Raw genomic sequence first — 18,232 nt, forward strand, 5'->3', positions numbered from 1 at the left:
AATTCCAGCTCCGCTACACACCTGCTGCGTCTACCAATCCCAGCGCGGCACGGAGTGACGTCAGAGCTGCTTCGCGACTGACTCCCTCCTTCACAAGGTAACGGAAACTTAATTTCTCTCTAAAGTGCTTGTGCTTGGTTATTTAACAACGAATACACATTCGCCACTGTACCCAAGTGTCTAGACAGCAAAGATTTGTTTCACTGCAAGTAAACAACTTCCATTTACTTTTCAAATACTACGGATAGATCTCTTCTGCCTACCCTTCACGCAAGCATTAGGGAACCTGTTACTTCTTCTGACTTATCCACTTCTTTCCGGGATATATACTAAGTCTAAAGTTTCACCAGCGAACCCTTTTGCTATCACCCAAGCTCCGATGAACCTACTACTCCTTCCGGTGTGATCCTTACTAGGTTTTTCTCACAATAGAAGTTTTGCAAGTGATCTCGTCGCTATCATTTATTCAAACAAACATTCAGAAAAGACCCTAGTTAGTGCTTCCAGTTCTGCCTAACCTGCACTAACCTTCCTTAGGCCAGTGACCTCAAAGCGCAGTGGATTCTCTTCACCACTTGCTATTCAATTCCCCGGGGATTCCAGACAAACACTAAACAGTTTACTTAACGAGTGGGTTAATACATATATCAGTACAATAATAAGAAAAACAATTTAAAACATTTCATAATTTTTCAAAGCAAACATTTCACGTGGGTGATCAATCCACGAAAACGTTTATTTTTAGCAGCAATAAAATGTTATCATAAAAACTTAGCAGCATCCAACCTATCTAGCTTAACTAGTCCCTAACCATAGCTCTGCTACCAGAAAATTACTGATAGAGATCGCAGGTCACCCGGCCAACAATTTTCACCATACACGTACCAGGCCCATAATTTTCCAATTTATCGTATACATTAATCGGGTGACCTACCAATTTTACTACCAGTAACCCTGGTTCCTTCCTACTTATTTCTATTGTACCTGACTTACCAATCAACCGTTGCAGGTACCTAAGATCCACAATGGATCAGGGAGCTAGCTGTAAAAGAAAGGCAGGCAAAATACAAAACCCAACTTATTTCTATTTCTGCATTAAATGATCACAGACAACTGGGAAGTTTTAAAAGTTTATCTAGAAATCAGGTTCGGAAATTAGCAAGTTTACAGTTAGAAGGCAATCAATAATCAAGATAACGAAAAGAACATACCCATAGAGGAACAGTGTCAGGGCAACCATTTATGAGTCTACAAGAAAGTTAATCCTATACATCTATAGGAGGGGGAAAAAATTGGAACACGCTATAGTTCTAGTATCTTAACGCGAAATCAGATTTAGGAGAAATTTTTATATACCACAGTTATGTTTCATAAACAGTATGGAGAGAATGTGTTCTAAAAGGTAGGGAAACATAGGGACATGCTAAGGAAAATATACTGAATGACTTTATAGTAGGTTGCGGAAAGCATGGAAATTAACATATGCAAAGGAATGTCTTTATTAAAGCAAAGACAGAAAAATAGAAGATGCAGTGAAGAGTTTTCGCACTATATTTACCTAGAAAGGTGTGCAGACCAACCCTGGCCACGGATCAGTCAAGGACAGGAAATACCCCAAGGAAGGACAGGCATCTATGGGACAGCAGGTGCAGATTGGACACCCCAGGACAGGACAGGAAAACCAGATTAGGATCAGGACAGGACCACCAGGACACGACCAGCACCCGCAGTTTGGAAGCAACGCCTGCGCTCCACCCTCTCTGCAGCTATCAGTCAGTACCCCGATTGGGTTAGCGAACTCCCCAGCAAAGTGCTCCGCCAGCACTTAAGGTTTAGTAAAACCTTTTCAATTCTAAGGTCAAATTCGAACAGAGTGCTCCGCAGCGCTCTGTATTCAGTCACCTATTGAGTGCGTTGGGTCAGTGACAGGTCAGCTATTCAGACAAGTCGGACAATTTCTCTAGCTGAACCTAGGCTAGTTATACTGTTTTTGGGTCAGTATACCACCCCCCAATGTTGCAAAGTGTCAGAATCCCAAATTTCGATTGGTCCCCAAGTAGGATAGGTCAGCACACCAATCAGAATTTACTTCTACAAGCTCATATTTGCATTCTAAGGATCCGCCTAGTGAATTTGGGGTTCTCATGAGACAAGCCAGTGGAATACAATGGAATATTAACAAATGTTTCAATTTGGGTACAGACAACTCCGTCCTGCTGGGTCGCAGGTCATTTTCTCAGGAGCATTTTGACTGTCTCTGCCAGCTGGCTGAGTTCCACTGTTCAAGGCTGACTTTCCCCTGGCTATGCGACATGCGCAGAAAGGACCTTCAAGATGGTTCTCGGCTCACTCAGACCCCCCAATTATCGCGGTACATGGAAAGTAAGCGAAAAACAAATTAAAACATAGAAATAAATGATTTCACAATATATCATGAGTAGTTACTTTATACCTCTTACTATAAAAATATACTATGCCATTAGGAATTAGTGCAACAGACAATAACACGAGAGTATCTGCGCAAGCTTCACCATGTGAGTATTCAGACAGCCATATTAGAGGCAAATACGCATGCGCACATTTTCCCACCACAACTGCGACTACATCACGTCACGTGAGTGTGACTAACGCATGCGCAGTAGTAAATTCCCAAGCAGCGGCCATTTTAAGGACAAGGGTTACGAAGTTAGTAAAACACATAAGCAAGCATCACTAAGATACATGTATATAGTAAAAATAAAGGAAATTAGTAAGACGTACAATTGGATTACAGAGTTATAAATGAATCGAGGTTCTTGATTTCAGCAAGTCGCGTAATATGCGAAATCTTGCTTCATCAATATTTAAAGATGATATTTGAGCGCTATATCAAGGAGGCTTATCACACATTATTACCTAAGTACCAGGTGTATTATAGCTATGGCTGTTATGTATTGCCTATACAGAGGCATTTCAAATTCATAAAGCCTTTATTTTTTACATTATGGTGACAAACCTGTCTGTTGCACTGAGGTGATCACTGCTAGTAATCTTGCATAGGGTGGTCGCTAATGTAAACTTGTCTGATATGCTCACTATTACAATAGTAATAACAGTAGCTTGGGATGATATTCATTGAACATGAGTAGCTCTGATTACAGATAAGGTTGAAAACCCCTGCCTTAGAAGCAACCAGAATCATTAAGAAAGTAGAGGGGTCCACTCCCTGGGTAATCCCAATAGTAATAGAATGCAAACAGGACATCCCGTTGTAGTCAGGATATGTGTGGACATGCAGTTTCCAAACAAGGCAATCAAGTGAGACCATCACATTGTTAGATAAGCCAGCAGAAAGATCTGAAATTCAGGGAATTTTTTTTAAGAGACCTTGTGTAGAAAATTTCAGAGAATGAGAAGGAAGAAATCGTGTAAACTACAAGTCCCAGGTATTATCAGGAATAAAAGGCCATAAATTGGGTTGGGAGGGGAGGAGAAAAGATTTATGGATCTAGGAATGTAAATGTAAATGTAGTTGAGCTTATATAGCGCACAGCTACCCGCAGTGGGTTTCCCGGCGCTTGCTTAGGGAACCCTTCCTGGTATTCCCCTGTGAGATAGCAGGGTATCCACAAGGTGAAAGTCAGGCATCCCGCCGCGAGGGGCCGTTGTGGAGATTAAGCAAGCTATTGCCCAGAGTCGCAGAGTGTGAACCCGTGAGTCGAGGAGGCACCGGAGCAAGAATTATCGAGTCCATGGAATTTTTAGCCCAAGACCCGCCGAGGCGGGGAATTGAACCCTGGTCCAGGACCGATCTCAGCTTCCGGGTCTGCTGCCTCTAACCCCTGAGCCACACTAATAAGAGCTAGACTATTAACTTGTGTACATGAAGTCACTTCAGGATTACGATCACCACTTACAGGGATTTGTAGGTAGAGAGAGTAGTTTAGGTGAGCTGCAGCATGCATTAAGTGCTTAGCAACATTTCCAGCAGTTGCATGACTTCCTACTTGTGTAGTTCTGTATATTGCATCTTTCTTGTCCCCCCCCTGTCTGTTCCCCTTCGTGGTAGTGGAGTTACACAAGTACTGCTCTGTTTTCCCTTCCTTACCATTCTATGAATGTGGGATTCTGTGTTCTCCAGGTGTTCAACATCCAGCTGTGGCCCGTGGAGGGAGTTCCCTGGGGCAGGCAGGCGGGGGGGGGGGGGAGAGGCAGGGTTGGGGGTGGTAAACACCGGAATATGGATCATTGCAGGTAAGCAAACAATTAAATTAAGAAAACGAATTTCCTTGCGCGCCCTGCATCGCAAAATGTGCATCTACATCTTATGGCATGGAGGATTTCAGGGGACGATGGACTGACAACTCGCTTTCGAGAGACGCTGAGCTCCTATCCAGCAAGCCTAGGCCCCGGGTACTACCAAGCGGTACAGATCTGCCTGGAAGAGATGGGTTCGTTGGTGTGTGGAGAAACACCAGGATCTCGTGGGGGCCAGCTTTACTGAGGTAGTTAACTTCCTGGCGGACCTTTTTCAACAGGGTTTGGCTTATTGCACCATTAATTCCTTCAGGTCGGCCATTTCAGCTAGTCATTCTTTAGTGGATGGTGCCCCAGTTGGTGAACATCCCTGGGTTTGTAAGCTTAGACTTTCTCGGCCCCCAGAGCCTCGGTATGCGGGTTTTTGGGATGTTAACATAGTTCTTTGTTTACTGACTTCTTGGCAAGATAACGAATTTCTGTCCAGGAAGGAGATCTCGGCTAAGTTAGCTATGCTCCTTTGTCTTATTTCCTGCAAAAGAGTGTCTGATGTCAGAGCGCTTGACATTACTGCTCTGATTTTTACCCCGGAGGGGGTTACATTTAACATTTCCAGGAGAACTAAATTGAGTACAAGGTCAGTAACTTATCCTGCTTTCCCTGATTCTCCAAAATTGTGTGTAGTCAGATGCTTGAAATCCTACGAGGATATGACATTGGAGGTTCGACCTCCTGGTGAACGGCAGCTTTTGATTGCCATTAAAAAACCGTTCAAGGCGGTATCCTCTCCAACCATTGCTAGGTGGGTCAAATGGATTATGTCGGAATCCGGCATTGACATCAGGGAATATGGTGTACATTCTACTAGGGGGGCTATGGCTTCCAAAGCTGTCCAGGTAGGTGGCAGGCTTGGAAGACATTATGAAAGCGGCTGATTGGTCTTCAGAATCCACTTTTAAAAAGTTTTATTTCAAACCAATTCACGAAGCCGCAGCGTTGGTGGTAAGTAAGCTTTGAACAGGCATAATCCTCACCTCCGCTTCCTGACATAGAATGAGAAATTTCCTAGTTCGCACAAAGGAAAGTTCCAATTCTATTAAGGACGCGGAGGCGAGGATTATTCCTCCCAGGCAATCTTCTTTGCCTCCCACCCTGACGATCTGTCTGGCTTGGGCATTCTGATATATATATTTCTACGCATCAGGGTAGTACTTTTGGTCTTCTGATTGTTTGCTTTCAGTTCTTGGTACAATGGGGTAGTAAGCGCTATATATGTAAATACAATTGACTAGCACAGTCTGGACATTCTGTTACATGCACTAAGTAAGTACCAAATCTTCTCGAGCACTCGCATATCGCTGTTTACGTAACGAATACTTTACAAATGCTTTTAAGCACGTTTCAGGCGAAAAGAAAGTTACTTCCACTGAGCTGAGGTCTATTTTTGTAGTAGGAAAATGTATCTTTCAATATGGCTGACAAACAGGCGCACAGGAAGCTTGCCATCCTCGTCCTTCTTCAGTGTTTATCAGATGTAGTGACTGAGCCATTACTTTCGCTTCGAGTACTGTGATCATAAAGTGGCAGGGGAGCGACGCATGCGCAGTGCTATGATGTTTTTGACGGCATCTTATGTGTACTAACATTGGGCTCTGGTGCCCGTGCGCACAGCCTCGCTCCCGCGTTGCTGTCAAAAGGATCAAAGGCAGCGAGGAAGCATGGCAACCCTGAAGAGGGATACCAGGCTAACCTCCCTGCAGACCTCCATGTGTGCAGGGCTGGCGGGGGTGCTCAGCCGGACTGTCACTGCTCCCCTCGATGTGGTGAAAGTATTGACCCAGGTGGGCACTTTCCACAGCAAGGAGGGTTTCCTGCGGACTTTCCCACTGCTCTACCAGGCAGAGGGGATCAAGGCTTTTTGGAAGGGGAACTTCACCGCCTGTATCCGCTTGTTTCCTTACAGGTCTGTTCAGCTGGCTGCGTATCACAAGTAAGTGCAGCTCTCTCACTGTCACCAGTGCAAAGTGCAAGCTAATCCGAATACAGTGCGCTAAACAAGCCTGTTGCAAAGCAGTAGGTGCGACAAGTGCTGTTCATTTAAACTACCTCCTTCACAAGGAAACGGAATTGCATGCATACGCATTTATTTATCTCAGTTGGGAACACATCTTAAATTTATTTTATTTTATTTATTTAATGCGATTTTCTATAGCGCGACCGTCACCATTACCCGAAGGTGTCAGAGCGCTTTACAAAAGAAAGAGTTGCGATACATAAGGATTTAGGATTACATGACTTACATAAAAGATACAAACAGGAGAACAGATTGCAAATGTACAAGTTGTAAAGTCACACAGGGAAGAGATACAAATTAAAAACTTTGCTAATGTACAAGTTGTAAAGTCACTCAAGGAAGAGATCCAAATGGATAAACTCTAAGAATCACATAGGAATGGTAGTGAGTACAAAGGTCTACTACATATGTTAGTGGTTCGAGTTATCTCTATATACATATATATCGCAAGTAAATGCATTCACAAATGCTTATTTTTGCTTGTCGCAAGCACCGCGTCCTGTCTATCACAATGAATTTACAACTCCGTGCAGGTAAGAGATGTCCCTTGAAGGAAGACCATCCCCGCAAGTAACAGGAAGTGCAAGTCCTTATCATATGTAATGGCACTCGTCGGCGCTTCTCTCCCCTCCTTCCCACATGACAGAGAAGTACAGTTCCTGACTGTAAAACGTATATCTCATTTATACTGACTACGCAAAAGTGCCACCTCATTAGCACCAGTTTCAACACATGACTAGAGCAGTCACTACCCTTCTGGTGACCAGGTACACTTTGCAAAGGGACTGCCACTAGGCAGCTCCAAAACTTTTACTTTTTTCCCAACTTTTAAATACATTTTATCTGTTTAATCTACAAATATTTTTTAGAGAGGCTAATTAGGCACCAAACGCGAGGAATATTATTGCAGAATTCCTTAATCCAGCAGCAGCCTTCACTAACAAATCAGTGGAACATATAATTTACACTAAATACTTGCAGCACCCTGCCTGACCCAAGTATTCATTTTAGTTAGATTTTTGTGTTGTTCAGACATGAGACGTGGTAGACGTGGCACACAACAGACAGGCTTAACTTAGAAAAATGTGTGAAGCGTTTAGCAAAGCTGAAATGACACAAAGTAAAAATACAGCACAATAAAAATCCCACGACCAGTTTATAAAAATTAAGAAAAAAGTGTAAGAAAAACGACACCAAAACAACTAAAATCCAATAAGGGGAACTGGGACTATGAGTTTTTGAACTTTTTAGACAAAAAGAACCAAGAAAAAGTAAAGGCCATTCAGAAGTTATTGTTCATGATTGACTGCAACCTAGGTGCCTTTTCAGCTCAACCACGATGAAGCGGATACACTAAGCAGGTCATCCCAATCAAAGTTTTTAACTTTTAACTTAGTCTATTCTTATAGAAGTTGAAATCTCCGAGAATGGCAAGTTTGAAGGCTGTATCCGACAAAGTCCTTTCAAAGTTGGATGGCCATTGGAGGAGGTTACACCAAAGTCTTTTGGTTTGACAAGAACAGATCTGAGCAGGAAAATTCAAATTTCATACCCTGCATGTGGCATATTCTTCTAGACCTTTCGTAATATTGATGTACGCAATGATACATGTGCGCATAAAACCTAAATCAAATCACTATTGTCAAACTCACCCAATATGACCTCTCCATCAACCCCAAGTCAGAAATATGTGGACCTAGGCCCGAGGCAACTGATTGACAAATCATAGGTGGGTTGACACGTAACCAGCAGAACAAATGCGCGAACAGGAAAAACCCAGATAAATTCCACAGATAGGTAGCAACACCACAATGGTCCGGGGAGTTTGGCTCCAATAAAGCGCACATGGTGGCAGGGGTGCGTATTCCCAAAACACCATACATTTAGATGCCACATGAAGTTAGAAACACTTAGCCAATCAGGACAAAGCACACACAACACAAATAGTGACCATGCGCTTTTCAAGTCACAGGGTCAATATGGGCCAGTCCTGCGTCCGGTGGGTGACATGAATACCCTCCCTCACATGCCCTGTCTTGTCAGTGACCCAAAAGTCTGAGGAAGAACCTACTGTAACAGTTTGGGTGAATAACACCTTCCAGCTTCTAAATTGAGACAGAGGCGACAAAGTCATGTTTAAGGGAAGGGATCATCCCCCTATCCAAAGTCTCCATGAACATGAAGGGGTTCTCGAGCACGGTTATGAGGGTCCCCATCACAAAACCCCTGGAGATAGACTTGGAAGGCAGCCGTGTAAAGAGGCAGGTAATAAACCATCCCTCATCCCAAGATAATTTCCTAAGAGACTTCATGGGCAAACTAAATATGACCATTAATTTCTCAGAAGATGGAGCAATGACCTGCTCAACACCTGGGGTTACCCCATCAAGACTCCTGTCTTTAACACACCCACAGCACAAAGACAGGCCGATAAGGGCAGTACCCACTGACCCGACGGCCTACAATAACGCTGTACTCAAAATCATTGCTAGTGCGCCGGAACTGCTGGGTCGGAAGCTACGGCTGCCCCTGTAGTTTGTATTCTGCCAGATGGGCCACCGTGATATGGAACCCCAAAAGGAGCTGCTGTTCTGCTTGGAGGCCATGGAGGTACATCCCAGATACGGGGTACTGCTGGCTACCGGCCAAGTGATCGCGATGTGGGCATGGATTATCTTCGTTAGGCCCAGTCTCAACATACAGGAGGTAACCAATGACCAGCTGCTCGGTGAGTGTCCCGGGGCCTCAGAAATTCTCTTCGCCACCTCGATTACGATCAGGGTGGAACTGCAGAATAGGACCCCATTGGCCATGGCAGTATTAGCAACTTGGCAGGAACAAGACTTGTGAATTTTTTTATGATGCTCCAAGGAATGTATATAATGGCGTTCAAATTGAATGTACTTTGAGACAGTTGTTTTTGTATGCTGTACTCACGGCCGCAGTGTTTAATTAAACCAACTGTATCTGTTTTGCTAAATTCCTCTTGTCTTTTGTTTGTTCAAGGTAAATCCATATTCGAGTAACACCTTATGAGTGGTTATAGATGATACACCGTAGATAAAAAGTTATTACCATTAACGAAGATGTGTGTTGTAATACTGGTTACCTTCAGTTCAGTTAGGCACTTCTTGCTGTGGGTTTGTTAGGTGCTTCATTTAAAAAAAGGTTATACCCAGTTTTGTTTTTCAGTTTTGAGTTTCATGTTTTTAATTTGTTTTATAATGCTACAACAACCTCATTCAATAGGAGTTCACTTTAAGGTACCAGTTACACAACAACTCTTTGCTAGCGGTTTCCCTAACAGAGGACGTAGAATAACTTTTGTTGTAAATGTACAAGCTGCATATCTTTTGAAGTTTGTCACAAATGGGTGTTGTTTGATGATGTAGATCAGAATACGGAAATCTTTCATATATATAGAGCTGCTGCAAGCCTAATTTTTGTGACTTTATTGTTTAGTTAGGATCTCCAGAACATCAAGCAAGGTTTGGTGGTCAACTACTCCATGTAGGTCAGAATATAATAATGGGTCCCTTAAGTAATGATAGGGCCCCTCGCCCATATTACCTATGGAATATACCGTATCGTGAAATGGCCGGTATGACAGTTGTAGAAGTAAGACACTTTCCAAGCAAGATAGTGAGCATTTACAGGAGACTACAAAAGTATGTTCTATAGTTTACTGCATCAAACGTTTGTTCCTGGTTCTGCACAACAACTGCATCCAGCAGAGCATGCAATATGCCCATTGAAGGTTAATGGCATTATTGCAAAGCTCCCACAAAACAAAATGAGATTCCAGTTTGGTTCGCTCATAAAGCTAGGAGGAGTGTATTGTCATAAAACACCCCTTGATAGGCATAGGATGTTAGCTCTGTGTGTTCCACTTGAGATGTAACCACCTGTACAAGAGTGTATTGCCCGGGGAACAATATTTGTGAATATTTATATTACTACTGTTAGAACTGGGGGTCTCTAGTTGGCAGGGGTAGGTACCACTGTCCAAATAGGGACCCTTGCTTCTAGTCAGGGTAAGGAGGAAACCCTCTGAGATAACCCCTGCTCACCCTCTAGGTAGCTTGGCACGAGCAGTCTAGGCTAACCAGAGGCAATGTGTAAAGTATTTGTACCAACACTCACAGTAACACAGTGAAAACACCACAAACTGACTCCACAACAGTTTAGAAAAATAAAGGTATTTAATCTAAACTACACAAGACCAAAACGACAAAAATCCAACATAGACAGTTCAAGAATATGGTTTCAAAAGAGTTCTTCAGGTTGCGATAAAATAATCCACAGTTGCGTGAAAAGTTCACAGTTGCGACACGTTTAGCTCACAGTACCTTTAGTTGCGACAAAGTTCCAAAAGCAGAAACTGGTGCGGTGGAAAACAAGCTATGCATTGCTCCTGAGACCCGGGGGAGGCGTTTGCGACAGCCCCGCTGCAGCAGCGGGCATGTTGCGACGAATCCGGTCTTTATGGGGAGGAAGGCCACTTGTATGGATTCCGGTGCGGAGGTTCTGTAGGAAGTTTGTTCTCACAAAGGCACGATCTGACGGTCTTTGGAGTTGCGACGATCTCCGTGGCGACGATGCGCGGACCAGCGGTGATCTTCTCTCTCGCAGCTCCTCGACGCGATGGCTTCTGCGACGACACTCGCAGCGACGTGATGCGGTCCGCAAGCAAGCGGTGCGGCGACCTCACCCAGCGACGACAGGCTCTGCGACAGCACTCGCAGCGATGTTAGACTTTCCCGCACCGGTCTGGTGCGTCTCGCAAAACGAAGGATGTGACGGCTCTGGCAGCGGCAACAGGCGCTGCGACAATCTCGGCCTTCGTAGCGGCGGGAATTTCCTCGCACTGTCGGGGATGCGCTTCGCAGCGAGCGATGCGATACCTTTTCAATTGCAAAAGTCTCTCAAGCTTAGTTTCAAGCTTCCCAGCACAGGTACAACTTCCAGAGGTCCCACAACTGGATCAAGCACTCTAGGAAGGACAGAACTCTCAGCAGAGTTCAGGGAAGCTGGGAGTGAAGTCCTTTTGTTCCTGGGACTTCAGAACAGGGAGCCAGCTCTTCTCAGGCCCTTGGAGATTCCTTCAAGACAGGGGACACAGCACAACAGCAAAGTCCTTCCCCTCTCCTTGGCAGCAAAGCAACAGCAGGTCAGTCCAGCAGAGCAACAGCAGGACAGTCTTCCTTCTTCAGTTTCAGCTTTCTCCTTGGCAGAGGTTCCTTCTTGATTCCAGGATGATCTAATTTTCTGTTGTCCGGGCTCCTGTACTTATACCCCTAAAAGTCTTTGTTCTCTTTGTGCAAGTGGGCCCTGAGCCCGGTCTGAACCAGTTCTGTGTGTTGCTTGAGCACTTTGTTTGCCTGGCTTCTCCTTTCCTTTCAGAGTGAGGGGCAGGGTCGTCCGCCGCCCAGCAGGGGGTGGAGCCAGCATTGTGGAAGGCAGGCACAGCCCTATTCAGGCCCAGGTGCTATCTCCTCCCACCACTCAAGTTGAAAATGCAGTCATTCAGCCTAGGGCTGACTCAGCCAGCCTCCTGGGGAATCCCCAGCCCCTGTCACTCTCAAACCAGACAGTCAATACACAAACAGGCCAAGGCACACAGAAGGGTCAGACAAGAGAACAGCAACTTTCTAAAATTGCTGTTCTCAAACACAGGATTTAAAAACAACCTTTCCTAGAAGATGTTTGTTAAATTCTGAGTTCAGGGATACCAGACTTTTACGTCCGATCTTGCTTCTATGGGAAGATATGCTGGTAGCCACTGTAGCCAGCATCCCCCATGATAGCCTATGGGGCAAGATAGCCTTACAATAGTGAAAAACGAAAATGACTGTAATTCACTACCAGAGCATGTCATCTGCACCAGTACATGCTCTACCTTTCACATACACTGCACCCTGCCCAGTGGGGTACCTTGGGCCTTCCATAGGGGTGACTAATGTGCAGAAAAAGGGAAGGGTTTGGCCCGTTCAGTGGGGATACTGACCAGGAGGACATGGCAGTTCCTAGACTGCACACAGGCACTGCAGTGGCAGGCCTGAGACACCATTTTAGGGCTACTCATGTGGGTGGCACAATCAGTGCTGCAGGCCCACTAGTAGCATTTGTCTTCACCAGCCCTGGCACACCCAGTGCACTTTACTAGGGACTTCATGGTGATACAAATATGCCAATCGTGTATATCCAATTACAATACAATTTACACAGAGAGCATATGCACTTTAGCACTGATCAGCAGTGGTAAAGTGCGCAGAGTCCTATTGCCAACAGCCAGGGGTCAGGAAAAATAAGGGAGGAAGAAGCAAAAAGTTTGAGGATGACCCTGCAAGAAGGGCCAGTTCCAACACAACCCCCTTCCAGCCTAAAGCCAGGGTAGACCAAACGATACCTCGATGGTATTCCCTGCTTAAGGCGATAGAACACGGAAACTAGCCCACACAGCAGGGCAGTCCTGTTCTGCGCCGTCCTAAACCCAGTTCAATCTATCCATACTCTCAGGGTCCACCATGCCAATCCATGTGGAACCCTTCTCCTCACCTGTGGACACCACCTGTGCAGCACCCAAACTTAACTTGCTCACGGTGTGTCCCAACAGACAGACAGCAAGCCACAGTGACCACGCCAGTGATCAGGGATGATACCCCGGCCTTATGCCTCTCAGGGCTCTCAAACCCCTGTGGCGTCAGAGGGTGGGGGGCAGTAGCCCCAGGTGCTTGGCACCCTTTGTCCACTCCCTCTCTTGTCAGGTCAGGTCTGACACTCTGGCACTGACCCACCAGTCCCGGACCTGTATCTGGCGGCTGGACAGGAGGCTGGGGTGGGCTTCCCCACACCCGGCCCTCCTCTTCCTTGGGGCTCTGTACACTCCAACCTGGAGCGGTACCCCCTTCTAGAATAGTCAGGGACCATTCACCCACCAGTTCAGGGGTTCTATCCTGCAACTGGTATTCCAGGTCAGGGGGGACACCCCGGACCTGGCCCTCAAACCTAGGCTCCAAAGCCTCCAGGTCAGACAATACCTGAACCTGGCTTCCCCACCCAGGGACCAACCCCTGCGGTTGTGCACTTGCCTGGCACGCCAGGACTTCTGGGGACTCACACAGTACCCCCTTGAGGGTGACACATGACTCATGTGTCCAGTGACAGTCTGCCTGGCGCAGATCTCCTGACCCCTGTCCACCTGACAGTGCACGAAAATCCCCCAGGACAGAAGTGGTGTCACCATGGTCACTCCTGGTGGACTCAGCCCTTCTGACTGGTGCCTGACCCACTGGTTCTCCCAAAGTGCGCAGAGTCCTATTGCCAACAGCCACGGGTCAGGAAAAATAAGGGAGGAAGAAGCAAAAAGTTTGAGGATGACCCTGCAAGAAGGGCCAGTTCCAACAACTACGCTTGCCACACCACCATTAGCAGGGTTACCGAAGGTGTTAAAACAAACGTAGAACTAGAATGGAGTTAAACATGCTCCTGATTTAAAAATTAAATTGATGGGTAATTTTAATGGGTAAACTTTTGTCTTTCCTCAAAAGTTCTGAGTAACATTGGAGTAGAAGTTGTACTTCTGGCAGTACGATAGAGGTTGTAAGAAGTTGGCCTTGTATAGGATGTTCACTATTCTAGTGAGACACCTTGCACCAGTCCAATCGACCCTTATTGATGGTGGTTGTAAAGTCAACCTTATAGAAAGCTATCCTAGGGGTAGCAATGGCGATCAGTCTTCAGGCTAAGACTTCAGAGAGCGAATTAAGCTAGTTGTTTTACCAATTATAATCTCTTGAGTACCAAATGAAAGCACACCACACAAGGTAAATATCAAATATATATGTATTTAATCTTTTTGAGGTCAGAGGTAAAAGTACAATACAAGGAACTTAATTGGCATACGATAAGTTGCACAGTATACGTTTTGCCCTAGGGGCCTCACAAACCATATACTAAAATAGTGGTATAAGAACCACAGGCCTAGGGCATGGGTAATCGCTGGGGCTTCTAGGAACAACCAAGGGTTAGGATGTAGGAGGCCCACGGGAGACGCGTGCAGTGTCTAAACACAGCCACGGGTTACCATTGACTTTCTATGGGACACGAACAAGTTACAAATTTACAATTTAAGGACACTTGTAGGATAACTACGATGGAACCCTTTTAGACTTAGACACTTGGAGGGCCAATACCCTCGAGACTAGGGGGTCGAGTCCGATTCGGGAAAAAAAACGTCCGTACGATTTGTATCCGGAGCCCTCTCCGTACAAATCGTACCCGTCCGTTCGAGTCGCGTAGTACGATCCGTATTCCGTGAATCCGTCCGAATCGTCGCGATCCGTACGTATTGCAAGGCTGAAACCGTGAACCGTACGACTCGTACACATGCTGTACGACCCGACGAGTACGATCCGGACCGGGGTATGAGGACGCGATTCGTATGGTCCACGTCAGATAAGGGCGAGTCGTACGGAAAAGCACACAAACACATACACACCGTACGGTCCGTACCCCCCATGATCACAGGGGTACGGTGTGTACCCCTGCGATCATGGGGTACGGTGCGTACACCCATCGTACATGGGGTACGGTGCGTACACCCATCGTACATGGGGTACAGTGCGTACACCCCATGATCGCAGGAGTACGCACCGTACCCCTGCGATCATGGGTGGTACGCACCATACCCGGGGGGGCCGTTCTGTACCTGTTTCGGCACGAACTCTGCTTTTACGGCTGTTTTCAGCTCCCGTAGAAAAAGGGTCGTACGGTGCGTCCCCGACACGTATCATACTTGCTGGGTCATAAAAACCAGCCGCGAACCGTACAGATGTCGCGTACAGCGGGTTCCGAGGGAGAATCGTACGGAGATTAGAGTCCTACGGTCTCTGTATGAATCGTACTTCGTCGTACGGCTCCTGGTATGAATCGTACTTCGTCGTACGTACGGGGGACGTTGCAGGGTACGATTCAAACGGGAAAAACGCTCCGAATGGCTATTCAGAGTGGTTTTTCCCGAATCGGAATCGGCCCCAAGGTGTCCGGTTTCGCTGTCGATTCCCATGGAGAGCTGCAAAGAAGTGCTGCAGGCGACCAGAGGGAAAGTGTCCGAGTGCATCCAGGGGTGGATCAGAGATGTGAAGAACCTGAAAGCAGAGGAGACAGAGTCTGGGCCACTAGCCAGTGACCAGGGCGGCGATGGGAAGATGCCACCAGATGTCGGGTGATTTCAGGTAAAAAGGTGAAGTTTGTCTCTTCAGCCACGAGGACCAGGAGGCGTTGATGATGACCATGAGCTGGATTCGAGCTGTCCCACGAAGGATCTAGTTGACTGCGCTGTCGGTATCCGGATTGAACCCAACAAGCCTTGGCAAACGCAATCCACGCAAGATGTCGAGATTGGTTTCGGTGCAGACCGGCAAGATCTGGGGCGCTTCTCCTTCGCAGCGAAGCTGGAGCAAACCTGGAGCAACCACGAAAGCAAAGTAGTTTCAAGAGTGGTCTTTCTGGGGGCTCTCTAGCCAACGGACTAGGAACCGCGAAGACGCATTAAGAGGAAATGCACAAAGCGGGCCCACGGGACACTCGTAGAGTGTGGGCCTCTGAGCTTCGGTGCAAATGGGTCTCGGGGCTGGGGCTTCAAGCACCCCAATACACAACTTCGGGATACCTTGGGAAGTAGGTGCAGCATGCAAATACACAGGAGTTCCGGTCCCACGTCTCTCGTGTCCGCCATGTGTCTCAGCTTTGCAGTGAGCGACGGTCGGGGTCAGAAATGTCTGGATGCCCGTGTCCTGTGTCGCAGATTCTTCGGGATTCGGCGGGAGCCTTGAAAATGCAGACCGGCAAAGTTGCTGTTGGTGCCTGTTTGAACAGGGTGGTCACTCCTTGACCACAAGGGAGATGTCCTCCGTCTTCCAGTCGAAATGGAATGTTGAAGGTCTAGGATATATGTTTCAGAGTTTCGTCCAGGCTAATCTAAAGTCCTAGGGAGTGGGGTTCTATACTTATAGTAAGTTTAGGGGTTGGACTAACTCTAAGGTCCCTCCTATGGGTGGACCTGGTGGGGGTGGTTACACCCCTTCCCCTTTGTCCAGTTTCGCGCCAGAGCTGGGGCTGAGTGTCCCAGCAACTGGGTTTGAACTGGGAAATGCATGGAGCACCTTGTGTGCCCCAGGCAGTGTCTGAAAAGCATTCACTGAATGCAACCCACCCTGCCCCAATACACTAAAGCCTGTCTGGGGAGGTGACAACACCTCCCTGGACAGGAAACCTATTGTCCAAGCCTCCCCTGCCGTAGTTTCGTCCAACAGCAGAAGGGCAGGCTCGTGTCTGTGGCAGAAGCATCCATTTTGTGATGCTGGGGCTCTGTTTAACTTTAACCAAGTAAACCAGTAACTACATGTCTTCTCCCTCTAGAATGGTGGAATACTACCCCCGCTGTAAGGAGATGGTTCGGAAAGCTGCAGAGGGGCTCAGCTCATGCTAGGGCACCCTCTCACATAAAACCAAGCACTCTACCTCCAAGATTGTCGAGGTCTGCCTTAGAAGTGGCTTATAGGTGCATATGTGTCTATATATGTATATAGATGTAGATATACTATATCTAAGTAAGGGGTGATTACATAACCTTACCCAGGCTGTAAGAACAGACCTGTGGTGTCAGTTTGGAAGGCTAACCAGGGGTGGTACAGTACATGCTGCAGCCCCTAGTATGCCTAGGGTGCACCTATGCCCTGGTTACCTATGGTACACCATACAGGGGCTCACAAGGGTGACCCAGTAACCAATCTGGTTGGTACATAAAGTACATGGTATCAATTTAGAGAGAGAACAGCTGGGCTGTGGGCCTGATTGTCAGGCTGTAAAACAGCAACAAAAAAGGACTCGGGTAATGAGATACAAGTCACTCCTTGCCTGGTCAAGATTTCTACCTTCGGACATCGGACCTCATTTAGAGTTTGGTGGTTGGGCTAATTGATCACAAAATGACGGATAGCCCAACTAACCTATTGCAAACGCCATAGTATATAATGCTCTATAGTAATGCAGATAGGATATCAGTCATGTTTGTGATGCAATAATTCATTTGCCAAATTCTAAATCATGCCCTTAGTCCCCTTTTTCTGTACTTGAAAACCTCCACTGGGACAAGTCTGTAACTGGACCGGTCTCACTAATTCCTGATACCTTAGCTCTGAGGGTCAGCTGAAGTCTATTTTTTTTGGGGTGGCAAAATGCTCCATGTCGGGACCTCCTGATTTTCTTGCATACTAAGGTTGTGCCTTGGGTGGTTAGTCCTGGTCCTCCAGATATAAAAAATGTTTGATGTCCCTACTGTTCCATTTCTTTTTGGAGCAGCTTTCTTTTGGTCACTTCTCGGGCTCTCAGGACTTCAGGAATAGCACTTTTAGATTTTATGAACCACTGCAACAAAGACTGCCATTGCAGTACAGTCAGGATCAACTTGCACTGGTCTCTCCAGCATAAGACCTTTGCAGCTTTGTGTGTCCTTGTTTCACACTGGAAGTCAGGCAGCTGACACTTGTAGTCCACTTCTCAATTCTGTGTACAAGTGGTAGCAGGTCCAGCCCTTCAAGTTTACACACAAGTGGCAAAATGCTCCATGTGGTACATCCTGATTTTCTTGCATACTAAGGTTGTGCCTTGGGTGGTTAGTCCCGGTCCCAATAGGTCCAGTTGTCTTCTCTTTAGCCGCAGGTCCAGAAAATGTTCTGAGGAGCTGGGGATAAGGTGTCCCTTCTTTTCAATTCACTAGCTTTTTGGCCGGGGTGACTCCTGGTCATCCCTGCCCAAAGAGTAAAAAGTTCCCAAGGGCAAACCTTCCCACCTTTACACCACATCCAGTTTGTTTTACGACAAGCTATCCTAAAGTACTTCTTTTTCTGTATAATCCAA

At 46.5% G+C, this 18,232-nt stretch overlaps 1 protein-coding gene across 1 annotated transcript in view; it reads left to right on the forward strand.

Moving 5' to 3' along the window:
- Window positions 1-5,840: 5,840 nt before the first annotated feature.
- The window catches only part of SLC25A43 (solute carrier family 25 member 43), a 266,112-nt gene continuing 253,720 nt past the window's right edge, over window positions 5,841-18,232 (forward strand). The window contains exon 1 of the mRNA XM_078688689.1: window positions 5,841-6,226. Within this exon, the coding sequence (XP_078544815.1) occupies window positions 5,955-6,226 (272 nt within the window). The 5' untranslated portion in view covers window positions 5,841-5,954. The remainder of the gene's footprint in view (window positions 6,227-18,232) is intronic.

Source organism: Lissotriton helveticus, chromosome 4_1 (assembly GCF_964261635.1).
Source record: "Lissotriton helveticus chromosome 4_1, aLisHel1.1, whole genome shotgun sequence".
NCBI classification, from domain to species: Eukaryota; Metazoa; Chordata; class Amphibia; order Caudata; family Salamandridae; genus Lissotriton; species Lissotriton helveticus.